This window comes from Salvelinus fontinalis, chromosome 17, assembly GCF_029448725.1.
Source record: "Salvelinus fontinalis isolate EN_2023a chromosome 17, ASM2944872v1, whole genome shotgun sequence".
Classification (NCBI taxonomy): domain Eukaryota; kingdom Metazoa; phylum Chordata; class Actinopteri; order Salmoniformes; family Salmonidae; genus Salvelinus; species Salvelinus fontinalis.
In genome coordinates this window covers 32,803,872-32,821,204 of record NC_074681.1, presented here as the reverse complement: position 1 = coordinate 32,821,204, position 17,333 = coordinate 32,803,872, and the positions used below count along the sequence as shown (strand labels likewise).

At 41.8% G+C, this 17,333-nt stretch overlaps 2 protein-coding genes across 5 annotated transcripts in view; both read right to left on the bottom strand.

Annotated features, from left to right (window-relative positions):
- LOC129814177 (enhancer of polycomb homolog 1-like) overlaps positions 1-10,931 on the bottom strand; it is a 42,389-nt gene extending 31,458 nt beyond the window's left edge. Inside the window, exons 1-2 of one of the 3 annotated variants that reach the window (XM_055867072.1) lie at positions 10,616-10,931; positions 6,841-6,933 (exon numbers count right to left, since the gene is read on the bottom strand). Coding sequence is in view for 2 of the 3 variants with exons in the window: in XM_055867070.1 (XP_055723045.1) it covers positions 4,771-4,923 (153 nt within the window). In the remaining variant the exon portion in view is untranslated. Of the gene's footprint in view, positions 1-4,770; positions 5,241-6,840; positions 6,934-10,615 lie in introns of those variants that run through there. The other 2 variants (XM_055867071.1, XM_055867070.1) reach the window with 2 other exon arrangements.
- Positions 10,932-11,244: 313 nt separating this feature from the next.
- Positions 11,245-17,333, bottom strand: part of LOC129814178 (integrin beta-1-like) — a 30,532-nt gene continuing 24,443 nt past the window's right edge. For both annotated transcript variants that reach the window (XM_055867073.1, XM_055867074.1), the window contains exons 13-15: positions 17,059-17,294; positions 16,544-16,710; positions 11,245-12,969 (exon numbers count right to left, since the gene is read on the bottom strand). In XM_055867073.1, coding sequence (XP_055723048.1) covers positions 12,904-12,969; positions 16,544-16,710; positions 17,059-17,294 — 469 coding nt within the window. In that variant the 3' untranslated portion in view covers positions 11,245-12,903. The remainder of the gene's footprint in view (positions 12,970-16,543; positions 16,711-17,058; positions 17,295-17,333) is intronic.

Genomic DNA, 17,333 nt, shown 5'->3' with positions numbered 1-17,333 from the left:
ATGCTGTGGGGATATTTTTCAGCGGCATGGACTGGGAGACTAGTCAGGATTGAGGGAAAGATGAGCGGAGCCAAGCACAGCCAAGCACCTTGATGAAAACCTGCTCCAGAGCGCTCAGGACCTCAGACTGGGGTGAAGGTTCACCTTCCAGCAGGACAATGACCCAGAGCCCGGACAAACATCTCTGGAGCGACCTGAAAATAGCTGTGCAACAACGCTCCCCATCCAACCTGACAGAGCTTGAGAGGGTCTGCAGAGAGGAATGGGAGAAACTCCACAAATACAGGTGTTCCAAGCTTGTAGCGTCATACCCAATAAGTCTCTAGGCTTTAAATCGCTGCCAAAGGTGCTTCAAAGTACATTTACATTTACATTTAAGTCATTTAGCAGACGCTCTTATCCAGAGCGACTTACAAATTGGTGCATTCACCTTATGACATCCAGTGGAACAGCCACTTTACAATAGTGCATCTAAATCTTTTAGGGGGGGGGGGGGGCAGAAGGATTGCTTTATCCTATCCTAGGTATTCCTTGAAAAGGTGGGGTTTCAGGTGTCTCCGGAAGGTGGTGATTGACTCCGCTGTCCTGGCGTCGTGAGGGAGTTTGTTCCACCATTGGGGTGCCAGAGCAGCGAACAGTTTTGACTGGGCTGAGCGGGAACTGTACTTCCTCAGTGGTAGGGAGGCGAGCAGGCCAGAGGTGGATGAACGCAGTGCCCTTGTTTGGGTGTAGGGCCTGATCAGAGCCTGAAGGTACTGAGGTGCCGTTCCCCTCACAGCTCCGTAGGCAAGCACCATGGTATTGTAGCGGATGCGAGCTTCAAGTACTGAGTAAAGGGTCTGAATACTTATGTAAATGTGTCCGTTTTTTTTAAAGAAATTTGCAAAAAGGTCTAAAAACCTGTTTTTGCTTTGTCATTATGTGGTAGTGTGTGTAGATGAGGGAGTCAAACGTTTTAATCAATTTCAGAATAAGGCAGTAACTTCAAGGTGCCTGAGTCCTTTCCGAATGCACTGTATGCAAACCATAACACAAAATGAAGCTGATTGCAAAGCTGACCTATGGAGAGAAATAGTAATGGCGACTTTTCGTAGGCACCAACTCCGCCATGGTTCGTTGGACAAAGACTTGGCGGAAAATGTATGGCCTTCTTGAATAACCGCCGAAAATAAGTGACAAACATGGGCTTAGGAGATGTAGGTTTTTATATTAGAGAATGTTCATCAGCTAATGTTACTTTGTGAATTGAAGAATTTGTGTTATATATATATATATATATTTTTATAAAACAAAGGTGTCATAATTCATAAAAAGGTCATGTTAATAACCTCTGCGGGATCGGTGTCCCATCCACAGGACGGTTGAGCTAACGTAGGCTAATGTGATTAGCATGAGGTTGTAAGCAACAACAAAAAATCCCAGGACATAGACATATCTGATATGGACAGAAAGCTTAGATTAAAAATAATTTAACTGCACTGTCTAATTTACAGTAGCTATTAAAGTGAAAGAATACCATGCTATTGTTTGAGGAGAGTGCACAATTATGAACTTGAAAATGTATTAATAAACCAATTAGGCACATTTGGGCAGTCTTGATACAAAATGTTGAACAGAGATGCAATGGTTCATTGGATTAGTCTAAAACTTTGCACACACTGCTGCCATCTAGTGGCCAAAATCTAAATTGTGCTTGGGCTGGAATAATATATTATGGTCTTTCTCTTGCATTTCGAAGATGGTATTATCTTTTACGAGATCAAATGTGTTATATTCTCAAACATTAATTTCACATTTCCAGAAACTTCAAAGTGTTACCTTTCAAATGGTATCAAGAATTTGCATATCCTTGCTTCAGGTCCTGAGCTATAGGCAGTTAAATATGGGTGTCATTTTTAGGCGAAAATTTGAAAAAAGGGTCGGATCCTTAAAACCTTTTGAGGTTTTTAACTGACTGGTATTATCTCAGAACAAAACGTACAACATCGCCTAAGCCTGTATTAACTTTAGACCTTATTTTCGGCATTCATTCCAAAACCCTATTCTTTCCCCATTATGATGGCTGAACGAACTAAATCTAACACATTTCCGGGTTATAGGACTACAAGCTAGTTAGCTCTACTGAATCCGACGGGCCCACCCCTCTTGCCTTGACGTCATTACTGGTTAGAGACAGCGCACATTTTTCCCCCTATGCAAATGTTGATCATTTCAATGAAATAAGTCCAAAAAATAATGGAAATCGATTTTTCTACAGACAACATCAGCAAAAACAAGCTCAATTACTCAATGCATGCCCACACTCATATTGAATACGCATTCACCTATATTGTGGCTAGGCCTATGCTACATCTTGAATTACCCAGTTTATCAATAAAGATTTATCATTCAGAAAATTACTACCATCATGTAGTTAGATTGACAAACAAAGTCAAATTGATTGTATGTGATTCATTAATGCATACATGGCTGTCAGAAGCAATAGAGCAGAGCAGTAGCATAGTTTATGTATGCATCAAATACCATTCTGTGAATGGATAACATGCCTTTTTTTTCCTGCGGTATCTTGATGGTATCAAGTATTGTGATACTAAACCTGGTATCAAAAACCAAATTCTGTTATGGTGACAACACAGTACATTTCAGTTGACTGGAGTGGAGACTTAAAGAGTAACACGGTATGAGTCATAATACCCGTAAAACCTAGCAGCCATTGGAACCATTTCACTGTTGGACCACTAGGTTGTATGGGTATTATGACACCTCCACTGTGGGGCTCTAATTGTTAAGGGGCCCCCTTGCTGGGACTCCTACTGTGCTCTGCATGCCACTAGTTTACTACAGCTGTGGTGGCTGCCTAACACACAGAACCTCTGGCTGACACCAAGCCTCAGAAAGCAATAAGATACATTGTATCACAGAGAAATGTCAAGAAGATATGTCCCGGCCTCCCATAAATAAATTAACACATTCAAGTCAAAATGTGCAATTAATGAAAACAGGTCTGCAGGGAGAGGGGGAGCATCGCACCTTAATTATAGCTTCACACACACAGAAGGCTAGCTGAGGAACACTCAACTCCGTTCTCTTATATTGAGGCGGAGTTGAGTTTTGACAACTGGTCGCGGGATTTGCTAGCAACATTGAGTTACCATCAGCCGATTCTTATTAAAATGTCAATTCTGAAAACGCTTACCTGAACCTCCTGTACAACTCTGCGGGGTGGTGAAATTAATACTTTTAATTACAACAACTTTTAGCGAGATTTAATTGGGTATGTGCTATCTGGAATCCTTGGGACGACCACCATTGAAGTTTACATTTTAAATGATTAGAGTAGGGGATGTGGGTGTCCCAGAGTTCCCGGATTGCACTAGCCGATTCAATTGAGTTGAGCAACACAAATTAAGAAAAAAGTCCGTGGTTGTATTCGATAAAGTTTTTATTTAACGTATGAATTTTAAGCACACGCAGAATGACTGCAGTTGTACAGAACAGACACAGAATACATTTTTACAAGAATCAACATTTGTACAAGAATCGACTGATGGTGGTGACTCAATGTCGTTGCAAGCAAATTGACCAGTTATCAAAACTCAACTCAAGCCTCGATATAAGGACGGAACTGCGTGTTCTTCAGCTAACAGAAGGTTAAACCATTGAAATGGATTGACAGACAATTCCAACGGTCATTAAATAAGGGGCCATGTTTCAACTGAAGCACGGCATGTATATAAATACAATATAACATGTTTTTAAAAAGCAGGCTATACAAGTTTCACTGAATTGTAAACACAGACATGGCCCAAGAGGCATGATTTCTTGTTTTTGATAATTATTTGACATCTTTGCTGCACTGTTAGGAGCTATTAACAAACATTTCTCTGCACCCGCTATAATATCTGTTAAACTGTGTACACGACCACTAAACTTTGATTTGATTACCAAAACACAGAGACTGACATGTAATGTTGACAGGTACAAACGTCCACACCATAACAAGGCCACGTGCGTAGACAACACTCTAGACACATGAAACCTTGGGGCGAAAGCCAAATATTAGCCTAGGCGGCAAGACAAATACACATTGTAATCACCCAATCATAAGTTAATTGAAAGTAAAGAAAAACAGTGCACCAATGAGTGATTGCTCATTCGTTGGCTAATACTTCAACATGACCAGAGTATGCGAGTCAATAAACAATACTGTAACGACCCTCTGGGTTTATAACGGGTTCGAGACCTGCTCCCTGCTGTTTCATTGCAATACATAATTTGAGTGCACACTTAGCTAGCTTTGTTTTATCTAAAAACACGGACCTTTCCTACTCAAGGCATGCAATGTTTAAATTTTTCCGCCAGTATCGTCTTCACACAGGCACATAAAGAATTTCTGATCATTAGCTCCCCCTTGCACCGGTCCTTTGCCATTACGCCAACAGATAAGGCACATCCCAAAGACACACAACAAAATGTCGGATTCATGGGAGTCACGTGATTCCTTTGTACTTAGAAAATCTCCTCCAGCGAAAATAACCAACTAAAACCAGAATATTGAATAATATATATAAATAATCAATCATTTGTGAACTGGAAAATGTATCCACTTATTGTTAACACTGCATCTACACCACATTTTCGTCGTGTTTTTTTTAAAATAAAATTGGCGGCCATTTTGTGTAAACATGCGCAGAAAAAAAAGAGGAGCGCCTCAAAATATAAAAATAAGGATAAATGTTTATTTGCAAATTTTCGAACTATAAAACATACCGATTCCTCTTCTTTCTCCATCCCCGTCGGCATTTGCGGCACTGCCCGGTTAATAGATGCATATTCGTGCAGGTCGGGTAAATCCTCACATCGGAAGACGGGTAGTGGCTTGGAAGCGTCCAGCGCCCGTGCCCGAAACGACAATTTACTCATTTTTTAAAATTCGAGATGCAACATAAATCTATCCGATCTCCTTAAATTCACATCGGTTTCGAGTTGAGCTTTCATGGATGATTCTGTGCGGTTATTCTGACATCTACGGTTCGACTGATTAAAGCTAAAGTTAGGGCGTCGCGAACGGAGCCGGGAAGGCCCGGATCTTGATCGCTCTATTTCGGTCTTTTTTTCAGAGGCTTCCCTGTCTATCGGTGGTTCAGTACGCCATGGCCAACATGGCGGACATTAAAAACTCTTTAACGCTCCGTTCGCTCAAAGCAGCCCAACCCACCCATCATCGAACAGCCATTCCCACACGGTCCCGAGCGCGTGCGCGTTCGCAACGGTGGGGGACGTGCCCCCCAAAACTAAAGAAGTCAAATAAAACATTTACATAATTTGGGTAAGTAGCTAACCATTATATAATTTGGGTAAGTAGCTAACCATTATATATGTTTCAGGTTAAATTTGGAATGCAATTACAGAAGGGGCATTGACACTACAACATATTTCGCTAAATGTCCCTAATTGGTTACACTCTAAATAGCCTACATTGCCTTATCATTAGGTCTCTCTTTATGTAGTGTTGTGTGTTTTGTACTATATTTATGGGGTATTTTTTTCCCCCAGGCCCCCATCCCCGCAGGAGGCTTTTGGTAGGCCATAGTTGAATTATTATTATTATTGTCTCTAACATTAGACAGTATATTATCATGCACCTTTTATTCTTCACTGGCCTTTACATCAGGCCTTTACATGTGATTTGAACATTGAGGGGGGGCTGTTAGTAAATTTGATTAAATATATTGGGATTTAGTCAATTTGATTAAATATTGGGATGGGAAGACATGGATGATAACTAACAAACCATACATGATGATGCATTTGCATCACAATGCTCTTCTGGCATGATACCAAATATTTGAAGTTGTTTTGCTGCTCTTAAAAGTTGAAACAAAAATATAAAACCCTTGAGTCATACACTACTAGTGTTATTTGAAAATAACCAAAAGTAAAATATACTAATTGACTAGACTTACTAGTCACTACCAGTATGGGGAACTGAACAGCTTCTGAAAATATTTTAAAAGTTTGAAAATGTTGCCCTCTTGTGGTGTGATTAACCCTAGAACTGTTGCCCGCTGCAACCTGAACTGTGTGGTCCTCCATTGACCAGTGTGTAAGTCCTATCGTAATTCAACAGTGGTGGCTGGAAAACATGTTTGATACCATTCCGCTCCAGCCATTACCACAAGCCTGTCCTCGCCAATTAAAGTGCCACCAACCTCGTGTATTTCAAATATTTGGAAATAATAAGAACCTCAAAACAAAGGGTTCTGGTGCTTTAAGTTAGCAATACTTGTCCAAGCCAGAATGGTCAATAAGGCTACTCTGCTTGACATCAACTCGAAGTCTTCCCACCTTCAGAGTCTAAAGGCTCCTTGATATTGTAGGCACAATGTGTTTCTAATGATGGGGGCTGTGCTTTACTGATTGGTTATCCTGTGCCAAACACCCACAGAGCACACAGCACCCAAGCCCTACCCCCTTCTAATACAACTGTTGGATTTTCAAATAGAGGTCTCAACCCCCCCAAAATAATAAACATTTGAGAGAACCAATCAAAGCTCAAGCCAATTTCATTGTGAATATTGCACCATCAACAGGTTCCTGTCCAGACAAGTGTCACACCTCTCCTTAGCTGTGTACCATGTGAGTTACATCAGCCTTGCTACCATAGGACATGAGTCCATCTCCTGTTTCTGTAGTGTGAGGCAGCTTAATGTACAAGTACACCCCCTGGACAGGATGCTAGTCTCTCTGTGCCTTACCCCAATACCTCATGAATAACAATCAGAGATGCATCTGGTGCTTTACTAAAGCCCATATTATAAGGTCATTCTCTGGGCTTACCTATAGTAATGGCAGACATCGGGTCTAGCCAGGCTCCAAGAGTTGTAGGTTCCACTTGGCGTCAACCATTACAAAAGACAGCATCATTGGGATCTGAGTGGGAATAAAAAAAACAGCTCATCATTCCTTTGAGTGTTTAATTAAAGGGGTCATCGCGTTGATAGGACTGGGACAGCGGTTCCAATTGCAAAGAGTAACTGAAATCATCAAGTGCCTCCGAGTAGGCGTGCTTGTGTGTATTCATTGCTCAGATTAGAGAGGCAAAACATTGTTTACGCTAGGAACCAAAAAGGGCAAACATAATGAAACAAACGGGGAGGGACCTACAGTGCATTTGGAAAGTTCAGACCCCTTCACCCCATACCCCCCCCCCCCCCTCCATTTTTTTTTTTTTTTTTTTTTTTAACATTACAGCCTTATTCTAAAATGGAATAAGTTAAAATTCCTCAATCTACACACAATACCCCATAATGACAAACCGAAAACAGGTAGACATTTTTGTAAATGTATTAAATAAAACAGATACCTTATTTACATAAGTATTCAGACCCTTTGCTAAGAGACTCGAAATTGAGCTCAAGTGCATCCTGTTTCCATTTTCCAACTGTGGGAAATTCAATTGATTGGACATGATTTGGAAAGACACACCTGTCTATATAAGGTCCTTCAGTTGACAGTGCGTGTCAGAGCAAAAATAAAGCCATGAGGTGAAAGGAATGTGTCGAGGCACAGATCTGGGGAAGGTTACCAAAACATTTCTGCAGCATTCAATGTCCCCAAGAACACAGTGGCCTCCATCATTCTTAAATGAAAGAAGTTTGGAACCACCAAGACTATTCCTAGAGCTAGCTGCCCAGCCAAACTGAGCAATCGGGGGAAAAGGGCTTTGGTCAAGGAGGTGACCAAGAACCCAATGGTCACTCTGACCGAGCACTAGAGTTCCTCTGTGGAGATGGGAGAACTTTCCAGAAGAACCACCATCTCTGCAGCTCTTCACCAATCAGGCCTTTACGGTAGAGTGGCCAGACAGAAGCCACTCCTCAGTAAAAGGCACATGACAGCCCGCTTTGAGTTTGCCAAAAGGCATCTAAAGGACTCTGATAATGAGAAACAATATTCTCTGTTCTGATGAAACCAAGATTGAACTCTTTGGCCTGAATGCCAAGCCTGGAGGAAACCAGGCACCGCTCATCACCTGGCCAATACCATCCCTACGGCGAAGCATGGTTGTGGCAGCATCATGCTGTGGGGATGTTTTCCAGCACCAGGGACTGGGAGACTAGTCAGGATTGAGGGAAAGAGGAAAGTACAGAGATCCTTGATGAAAACCTGCTCCAGAGTGCTCAGGACCTCAGACTTGGGCGAAGGTTGACCTTCAAACAGGACAATGACCCTAAGCAAACAGCCAAGACCACACAGGAGTGGCCCAGCCAGAGCCTGGACTTGAACCCGATCAAACAGCTCTGGAGAGACCTGAAAATAGCTGTGCAGCGACGGTCCCCATCCAACCCGACAGAGCTTGAGGATCTGCAGAGCAGAATGGGCCAAACTCCCCAAATACATGTGTGCCAAGCTTGTAGCATCATACCCAAGAAGACTTAATGCTGTAATCGCTGCCAAACGTGCTTCAACAAAGTTGTGAGTAAAGGGTCTGAATACTTGTGTAAATGTAATTTTTAACAAAAAATGTGCAACATTTTCTAAACCCGGTTTGCTTTGTCATTTTGGGGTATTGTATGTAGATGAGGGAATAAAAAAAAAAATCCACTTTAGAATTAGCCTGTAACCTAACAAAATGTGGAAAAAGTTGAGGGGTCTGAATACTTTCCAAATGCACTGTACCTGCATTTGTCCAATAAAAAACGTTTTAAACTAAATGCAGGTAGGTCCCTACGCGATTGTCAACAAAAACTACTTTCTATTGGACAAATGCAGGTAGGTCACACTCCCACTGGTTCCTAAAGTAAACCGTTTCCATTGCAAAAGGCCCAAACGTTTTGTAACAGAATCCAACTAATGAATACACCCCTGCTCTCTCCCCTGTCCATGTAATCTAACTCAAGACCTAAAAGGCAAAACTGATCCTAAAAATCAGCATTGTCCGAGACGCTTCATGATTAGGAGCCCAGGACAAGTCTACCCCATTCAGAGGCTAACTGCTTTAGTGCCCATTGACGATAGTATCTTCTGGTCGGGGGAGTTAAGTTCTGAACGTATCGTTTGCGGTACGGGTTTGGAAACATGAATAATGTATCTTTCATATCAGCGAGAAATGAAGTTACTACACACACCTTTATTGGGTTAGTGTTTCCACATGGTCATATCTCCATGTTACATTGTTTGTTTACGGAAGACATAGCGGCCACCTGTGCTAATTAGCTCTGAACACCTATGTGTAAACGTAAATGGGGAGGAAGTGTAATTCATCAACTGGAGGCACACAGCTTATGGATGTGTAAAACTGCAACTGTATAAAAGATAAGGGGCATATCAGCATATTTCAAAAACTAGTGAAAGCAATAATTGACGTTTCTAAACGTTAACACGGCATTGGAAATGTAGTTCGCACAGCGAATGTAACCGCTGAAAACCCTGCATACGGAGAACGGTTTTTGAAAGCTAGGACAAGTACTTAAGTAAAAATACTTTAAAGTACTACTTATGTAGGTTTTTTGGTTCTGTACTTTAGCATTATTATTTGACAACTTTTACTTAACTACATTCCTGAGAATGTAAAAAAGAAAATGTACTTTTTACTCTTTTCCCTGACACCCAAAAGTACTCGTTCCATTTTGAATGCTTAAAAGGACAGGGAAATGGTCCAATTCACACACTAATCAAGAGAACGTCCTTGGTCATCCCTACTGCCTCTGATCTGGTGGACTCACTAAACACACACGCTTCGTTTGTAAATGATGTCTGAGTGTTGGAGTGTGTGCCTGGTGATCCATAAATTAAAGAAAATGGTGCCATCTGGTTTGTTTAATAGCAATTATTTACTTTTGATACTTAAGTATATTTAAAACAATACTTTTAGACTTTTACTCAAGTCATATTTTACTGGGTGACTCACTTTTATTTCAGTCATTTTCTATAAAGGTATCTTTACTTTCACTCAAGTAGAATCAGGTACTTTTTCCACCACTGAGGACAAGCCTAGTGTTTTGTCACTGACATCAAGGCCAGGGCTAGTCACTTTAAGTCTGAACAAGCCACTCCACTGATTTCTGTTATTTACCTACATGCCAAACAACTTGGCATTAGTCAACACTTCAAATATGAATGTGCAGTTCCTTTGTAGACCACTGGTAGTTGGTTGGCAGTGTTGGCTAACAAATATTGCCTTCCTTGCCTAGCTAGAACATGACAATTAGTTAGTGGTTATAAACTAATTTACAAAATAATTGTACAGTTAACACCCGATTTATGTATGACACGTTGCGGTCATGAATTTGGTACGTAACTTAACGTTAACTGGCTTTCTTCCTGACTCTTTGGACTATAAATAATACATTTAGCAAGTCAGAACATTTGAAAGCAAGCGACAATTTATAACACCTAAACCAAAAACGAAAGCTAACCTACTAGCTAAAAATGGAGCTCGCTCGCGATTGTAACGTTAACGTAGCTAGTTACTAGTAGCCTAGCATGCTGATTGACTTGACATCGGTGGTTGGCCAACTTAACAGCCATGCATTTAATTGTGATAGCTAGCTATCCTACAAACAAGACGATTTTCACACGACAGTTTTACAAAGATATCTGAAAAACTTACCGTAAAATTGACTCCAGGAAGGGTGATAACATTTCTGATGATCATGGGTGATTCCCCAAAAGCCGAGGACAGACGCTGGCTTAAGTGTAACGTTATCGTTTTGCAAACGCCATGCAGTAAAATACTCCTGATAAGACGTCATTCAGCTTTTTAAGAAAGCATCGTATTTCTCTTGATCGTATCGGAAAGCCTCTCAGTCGAACTAATACGTTATTGAGATCAGATAATTATACTTGTTATTTCCAAGAAGATTAGCTAGCAAAACTAGAAGAGAAGTGTTCTTGTTGGGGGTTAACAACTTTGCAATAGAAGACGCATCCTGATTGGTCGGTGGCTGGCACCAATCATCTGTAGAGAGCAATGAGGTAGAGAACACTGGGTTGATGAGCTCACGCTCAAAAACGAGAAAGTTCTCTGTTGTACATGGTATTCTAAGCCCTCTATTACCTTGGGAATGGACCACCTAACATACAAGATTGAAACGACGCAGAAACGCAGTCTTTCAATTGCAGTACGGAAATGATTATTATAATGCTGCCTGCTGGTGCCTGATTGCAGGTTGGGAGTGATGTAATATCTGTACACTACTTACATCTTGATTTAAAATCAGTGAAACAAATTATACAATGTATCATTTACGGGATTAGAATTTTATTCTGTGATGGAACTATTCACAAAACAAACAAAAAATTAACCAGAAAGACCCACTAACGTCAGACCTCTTTTGCAAGGGAGACCGTTTAACACAACAGAAAACTAACTTCAACCATTGGGCATTCTCCCAACCTATATTGGAGCCGAGCTTCCAACTCCTGATACCAATGTTCAAACCCACTGTATGCACCAACTGTGTCCTGTGGAAGGGCCTTGTTTCCCCCTCCTAGCTACAGTGGCAGTGTTGATGCCATATGACTCAAGTATCTACGAATGCTCATTAGGCAGTGCAGCATCTGAAAACAGTGGCAGCTGTATTTCTGTTGTTCAGATCAGGAGACACTATCCTGAGATTTATCCGGAGTTGGAAAATGCATGAATTGGCCAAAACAAGAGGTGAAATACATCTGTTAAACTGTAGAAAACATGTGGGTAGCATAAGATGAGCAGTGAGTTGAAAGCTGGATCAGAGGCCTAGGCCACAATGAGCCAAACATTCCGTGGGATCTTTCTAACAAAAAGAAAGCAAGGACAAATGACAATAATTAACACACACATGCAGCATGTAACAATTTTGGGGTAATTTGTTTGGGAACTTTAATAAATAATTTCAGAAATAAAGTAATGCAAAATGTGAATGTGATGAAATAAAAAGGCACTTTAAAAACAGTGTGGAGATTGTGTTCTTACAACTAAGTGGGATGTTTGAAATTCTACAGAGATCTGAATGACATCCCTCCCTTAACACTGATCTTTATAACTGAAATGTAGTCACCATTATTCAATGGAAGAGTTCGATTAAACCATCTAAATTAGAAGATAATTATTTGACAGTAAAAAAAGAAAAAGAAAACACTGAGGATACAGGTCAAGTAATAAACCATTCAGAACCCCATTCAGAACTCAATTTCTGTAACTGAAGCAAGACACTTAAAATAAGGCATATTGTTTGCAAACAAGCCAGTGAGTTCTGTAATATTTGGCATCACTATTAATTAAGAGTTCAATAGGGACCTGAGTTCTTTAAAACTAAACAATTTAAACCTGGAGCCCATAATACTACTAATGTACATTAATGTCATTTTATTTATAAAGATTTACAAATATCTTTAAAAAATAAACATTTAAATTGATTGTTCAGGTTGAAGAATAAATTGATTAACATTTGCTTCCAGCCTTTGCTTCCAGCCCTTTTCTGTGACTAAAATATGGCTTTACACAGAATTTCCTACAAACTGTACACATTACAATTTACTGCTGTCCTAATGGCCAGCTATCGCTACGTATCTTGTCCCATATCGACATCCAATTTCACCCTCAAAAACAGAAAGAATGGCTCCACGGTTCTATGAAAGGCACAACCACACCTTCAATGACCTTGCCAGTCCTGTGGCAAAAATAAAATCAGTTTAAAAACATTCCGCCAAGTTCCACAAAAAAGTAAAAACCCAAGTTTATACATACTGTACAATTTTTCAATTCAAACGATGCATAGAAAAAAAGTTAGTAAAACATACTGAAATAGTGGCAAAATGCACTGCTATTATTTGGTGACTACAGAAACAAACCGTGAACATAAACCCCCCCAAATATTATTTTGCATACAGTGTTGTAAAGACAGAGAGGATGCTCCATCATTTGCCCTCGTATTTTGGATTGACAACAGTTGTTACAGCACTCTTGTAGATGGGATTCTCACCCTGCAAAAGACAAGTAAAAAGAGAGTGAGAAAAAAGAGTAATCATGGATACATTGTCTTTGTCCCAAATGGCAGCCTATTCCCAATTTTTTTACGTTAACCTTTTATTTAACTACACACACACATATATATACACATGTGTATATATATAGCACTACTTTTGACCAGGGCCCATAGGTGCCATTTGGAATGTAGTCCAAAAAGAGAATCATTCGGTTAGAACCATTTCACATATCACATTGTTTGGTTCAAATTAATTCCAGAGCAGCACGAACTCCATTTGGACAATACGATTTTTAACATTTCAATAGGGACTTGAGAACAAAGCAGTCACCTGTCCTATAATCTAGCATGTTAATGGCACACACAACAACATGCAGTTAAATACATGTTAAACCTTAACCCATTTAAAATAAGGCAGCGTGAATTGGATAGATGTTGGTGAGCTATAGAACACCGTAGTTTAAAAAAAATATATCCCGTTTTATTAAGTGATTCATTTCTTAGACAAATGTGTTCTTCAGGTTGCCTCAGACAGTACCAGAAACTTTAAACTCGCTACTGAAATGAGAAAAAGGTTATTTTACAGCTTTTGCTTTTAAGAAGTTAAATCTGTTTTTTTCTTAAGAATGAAAATATATCAGTGAAAAAGGCTGAAGAAAAGATGCAAAACTTAATCACAAAACACTTCAAGGGGAAAGTAAAGTACATGCAGGAAAAGGGAAAAGAGAGATAGGCAATACAAACGTAGACTTATAGGACCACGCCTTTACGCCCATAGCTTGGATTCTGGAACTTATTTATAGGGCTCTTGTATATAGGATTCTCTTGCTATGGTCGACAATGAGACAGACAGGGGTCAAAGAAAAGAAGAACAAGAAACAGCATGAAAAGAAAGTAAGCAGTAAAAGATGACAGGATGGAGGGAGTAATGGTTGAGGGACAAAGAAAGCAGAAAAGGTTTACCAACTAGGGGTCTAACCATCATTCAGAATACAAACATATCCAACCCCAATGGTTTAGCATTAGCCATGCTCTTGAGAATGAGGGTAAGTCCCAAATAGCACCCTATTCCATTTATAGTGCACTACCACTACTTTTGACCAGTACCACTATTTTTGACCAGGGCCCACGGGGGCTCTCGTCAAAGGTAGTGCACTATTTAGGTAATATGGAGCCATTTGGGACTTGACCAGAGGCTATATTCTCTCTCAGCTGTGCACTCTCTCAGCACACAAGTGCTCTGTCATTCTACTATAAACATGAAATACTGCTGCTATGACTTTGAGCACACTGAGCAGTTGGATTGAGCTTTCTTCTGTTGGTGACCAAGCGCACCCTCTCCCTCAGCTTCATTGCCTATTATGGGCATGAAGTACTGATGAGTGGACAGACAGTGGCAGCACTCCTAACCTAGCCAGCAAAATGCCCATGGAGGAAAGGCCACTCCCTCAGTGAATGAAGTCTGTCTAAGGGTGAGCAGCGTGACAGAGCCAGGTTTCTGTGCTGCCATTGTTGGCACAAAACAGAAGATGTAGCCAAAGAGATAACCAAGGCACAAATATAACGGTTGGTTTTCACACAGATAACCAAGACAATGAAGTGCATCTCTTGAGATAGGCGTAAAAGGAATGCTGGATGAATGAGCTCTGAAATCACAAGCAGTAAGCTATATTTATATACACTGCTCAAAAAAATAAAGGGAACACTTAAACAACACAATGTAACTCCAAGTCAATCACACTTCTGTGAAATCAAACTGTCCACTTAGGAAGCAACACTGATTGACAATAAATTTCACATGCTGTTGTGCAAATGGAATAGACAAAAGGTGGAAATTATAGGCAATTAGCAAAACACCCCCCAAAACAGGAGTGATTCTGCAGGTGGTGACCACAGACCACTTCTCAGTTCCTATGCTTCCTGGATGATGTTTTGGTCACTTTTGAATGCTGGCGGTGCTCTCACTCTAGTGGTAGCATGAGACGGAGTCTACAACCCACACAAGTGGCTCAGGTAGTGCAGCTCATCCAGGATGGCACATCAATGTGAACTGTGGCAAAAAGGTTTGCTGTGTCTGTCAGCGTAGTGTCCAGAGCATGCAGGCGCTACCAGGAGACAGGCCAGTACATCAGGAGACGTGGAGGAGGCCGTGGGAGGGCAACAACCCAGCAGCAGGACCGCTACCTCCGCCTTTGTGCAAGGAGGTGCACTGCCAGAGCCCTGCAAAATGACCTCAGCAGGCCACAAATGTGCATGTGTCAGCATATGGTCTCACAAGGGGTCTGATGATCTCATCTCGGTACCTAATGGCAGTCAGGCTACCTCTGGCGAGCACATGGAGGGCTGTGCGGCCCCACAAAGAAATGCCACCCCACACCATGACTGACCCATCGCCAAACCGGTCATGCTGGAGGATGTTGCAGGCAGCAGAACGTTCTCCACGGCGTCTCCAGACTCTTTCACGTCTGTCACATGTGCTCATGTGCTCAGTGTGAACCTGCTTTCATCTGTGAAGAGCACAGGGCGCCAGTGGCGAATTTGCCAATCTTGGTGTTCTCTGGCAAATGCCAAACGTCCTGCACGGTGTTGGGCTGTAAGCACAACCCCCACCTGTGGACGTCGGGCCCTCATACCACCCTCATGGAGTCTGTTTCTGACCGTTTGAGCAGACACATGCACATTTGTGGCCTGCTGGAGGTCATTTTGCAGGGCGCTGGCAGTGCACCTCCTTGCACAAAGGCGGAGGTAGCGGTCCTGCTGCTGGGTTGTTGCCCTCCTACGGCCTCCTCCATGTCTCCTGATGTACTGGCCTGTCTCCTGGTAGCGTCTGCATGCTCTGGACACTACGTTGACAGACACAGCAAACCTTTTTGCCACAGTTCCCATTGATGTGCCATCCTGGATGAACTGCACTACCTGAGCCACTTGTGTGGGTTGTAGACTCCGTCTCATGCTACCACTAGAGTGAGAGCACCACCAGCATTCAAAAGTGACCAAAACATCAGCCAGGAAGCATAGGAACTGAGAAGTGGTCTGTGGTCACCACCTGCAGAATCACTCCTGTTTTGGGGGGTGTCTTGCTAATTGCCTATAATTTCCACCTTTTGTCGATTCCATTTGCACAACAGCATGTAAAATGTATTGTCAATCAGTGTTGCTTCCTAAGTGGACAGTTTGATTTCACAGAAGTGTGATTGACTTGGAGTTACATTGTGTTGTTTAAGTGTTCCCTTTATTTTTTTGAGCAGTGTATATACACACACATATACACACACGTTAATTTTAGGACAGAAAGTCCTCTCACATTTCAAGAGTAGACCAGGGGCCGTATGCATCTAGTGTCTCTGAATAGGAGTGCTGATCTAGAGTCAGGCCCCCCTGTCCATGCAATCTTATTCATTGTGATCTAAAGGCAAAACTGATCCTAAATCAGCACACCTACTCAGAGACACTTTATGAATGCAACCCCAGATATCTGAACAGTGAAAAGAAAGCAAATCACCGCTAATATAAAAGTTAATATTCTTATTTGAAAGCCGGCTGTGCTGGTGTGATCCAACAGGATGCCTTACCGTGTCCCATTTGGCGTTCATCTTCTCCTTCTCGAACTTGGCGAACTCTCTGCGGTCGTGGATGATCATGAGCAGCTTCCAGATGAGCAGTAGGGCCAGGCCGATGAGAACAATGCCCGCCACCACGCCAGCCACGATGGGGATGATGTCAGGGCCCGCTGGGCACTCTGTAGCACACCAGGGAACACACATGGCAACATTATGCATTTACAGTTAATCATATACAATGGACTATGTACTTGTGTTTTGAAAGGCGTCCGCCAAATAAAATGTATAATTATAGGCCTACACTTTCGCTCTATCCCAAATGGCACCCTATTGCCTTCGTAGTGCACTGTCATTTTGTAGTGCACTACTTTTGACAAGAGATTATAGGGGCCCTGGTTAAAAGGTGTCATTAGGGACACGGGCTGTAAAATGCCATACAGACATGAAGTCATTAGGGCAGGCTATTCCTAAAATGGATGATCATAGATATTTGCTCCTCAGTGGTGCAGCACCAGCCATCCACTCACCCAGAGTCTCGACCACGTAGACCTCTCTCATTGTGTCGTTCCTAACGGCGTAGGTGTAGTAGAACCAGCAGTCGTTGGCGTCCCTCTCCTTACAGTGGGATAGGGGGTAGGACTGGTCGGCTGGCTGGGGCAGCTTGTCCCGATCCTTCACTCTGATCAGGTTGAAATAGCTGCAGTCCCTCTGACACGTGTCCTTCTTCTCTCCAGTCTCAAAGGCCCGGCACTGAACACACTCCCTTTTAGAGCGAGGACAACAACATGGTCAGGCTATGGCC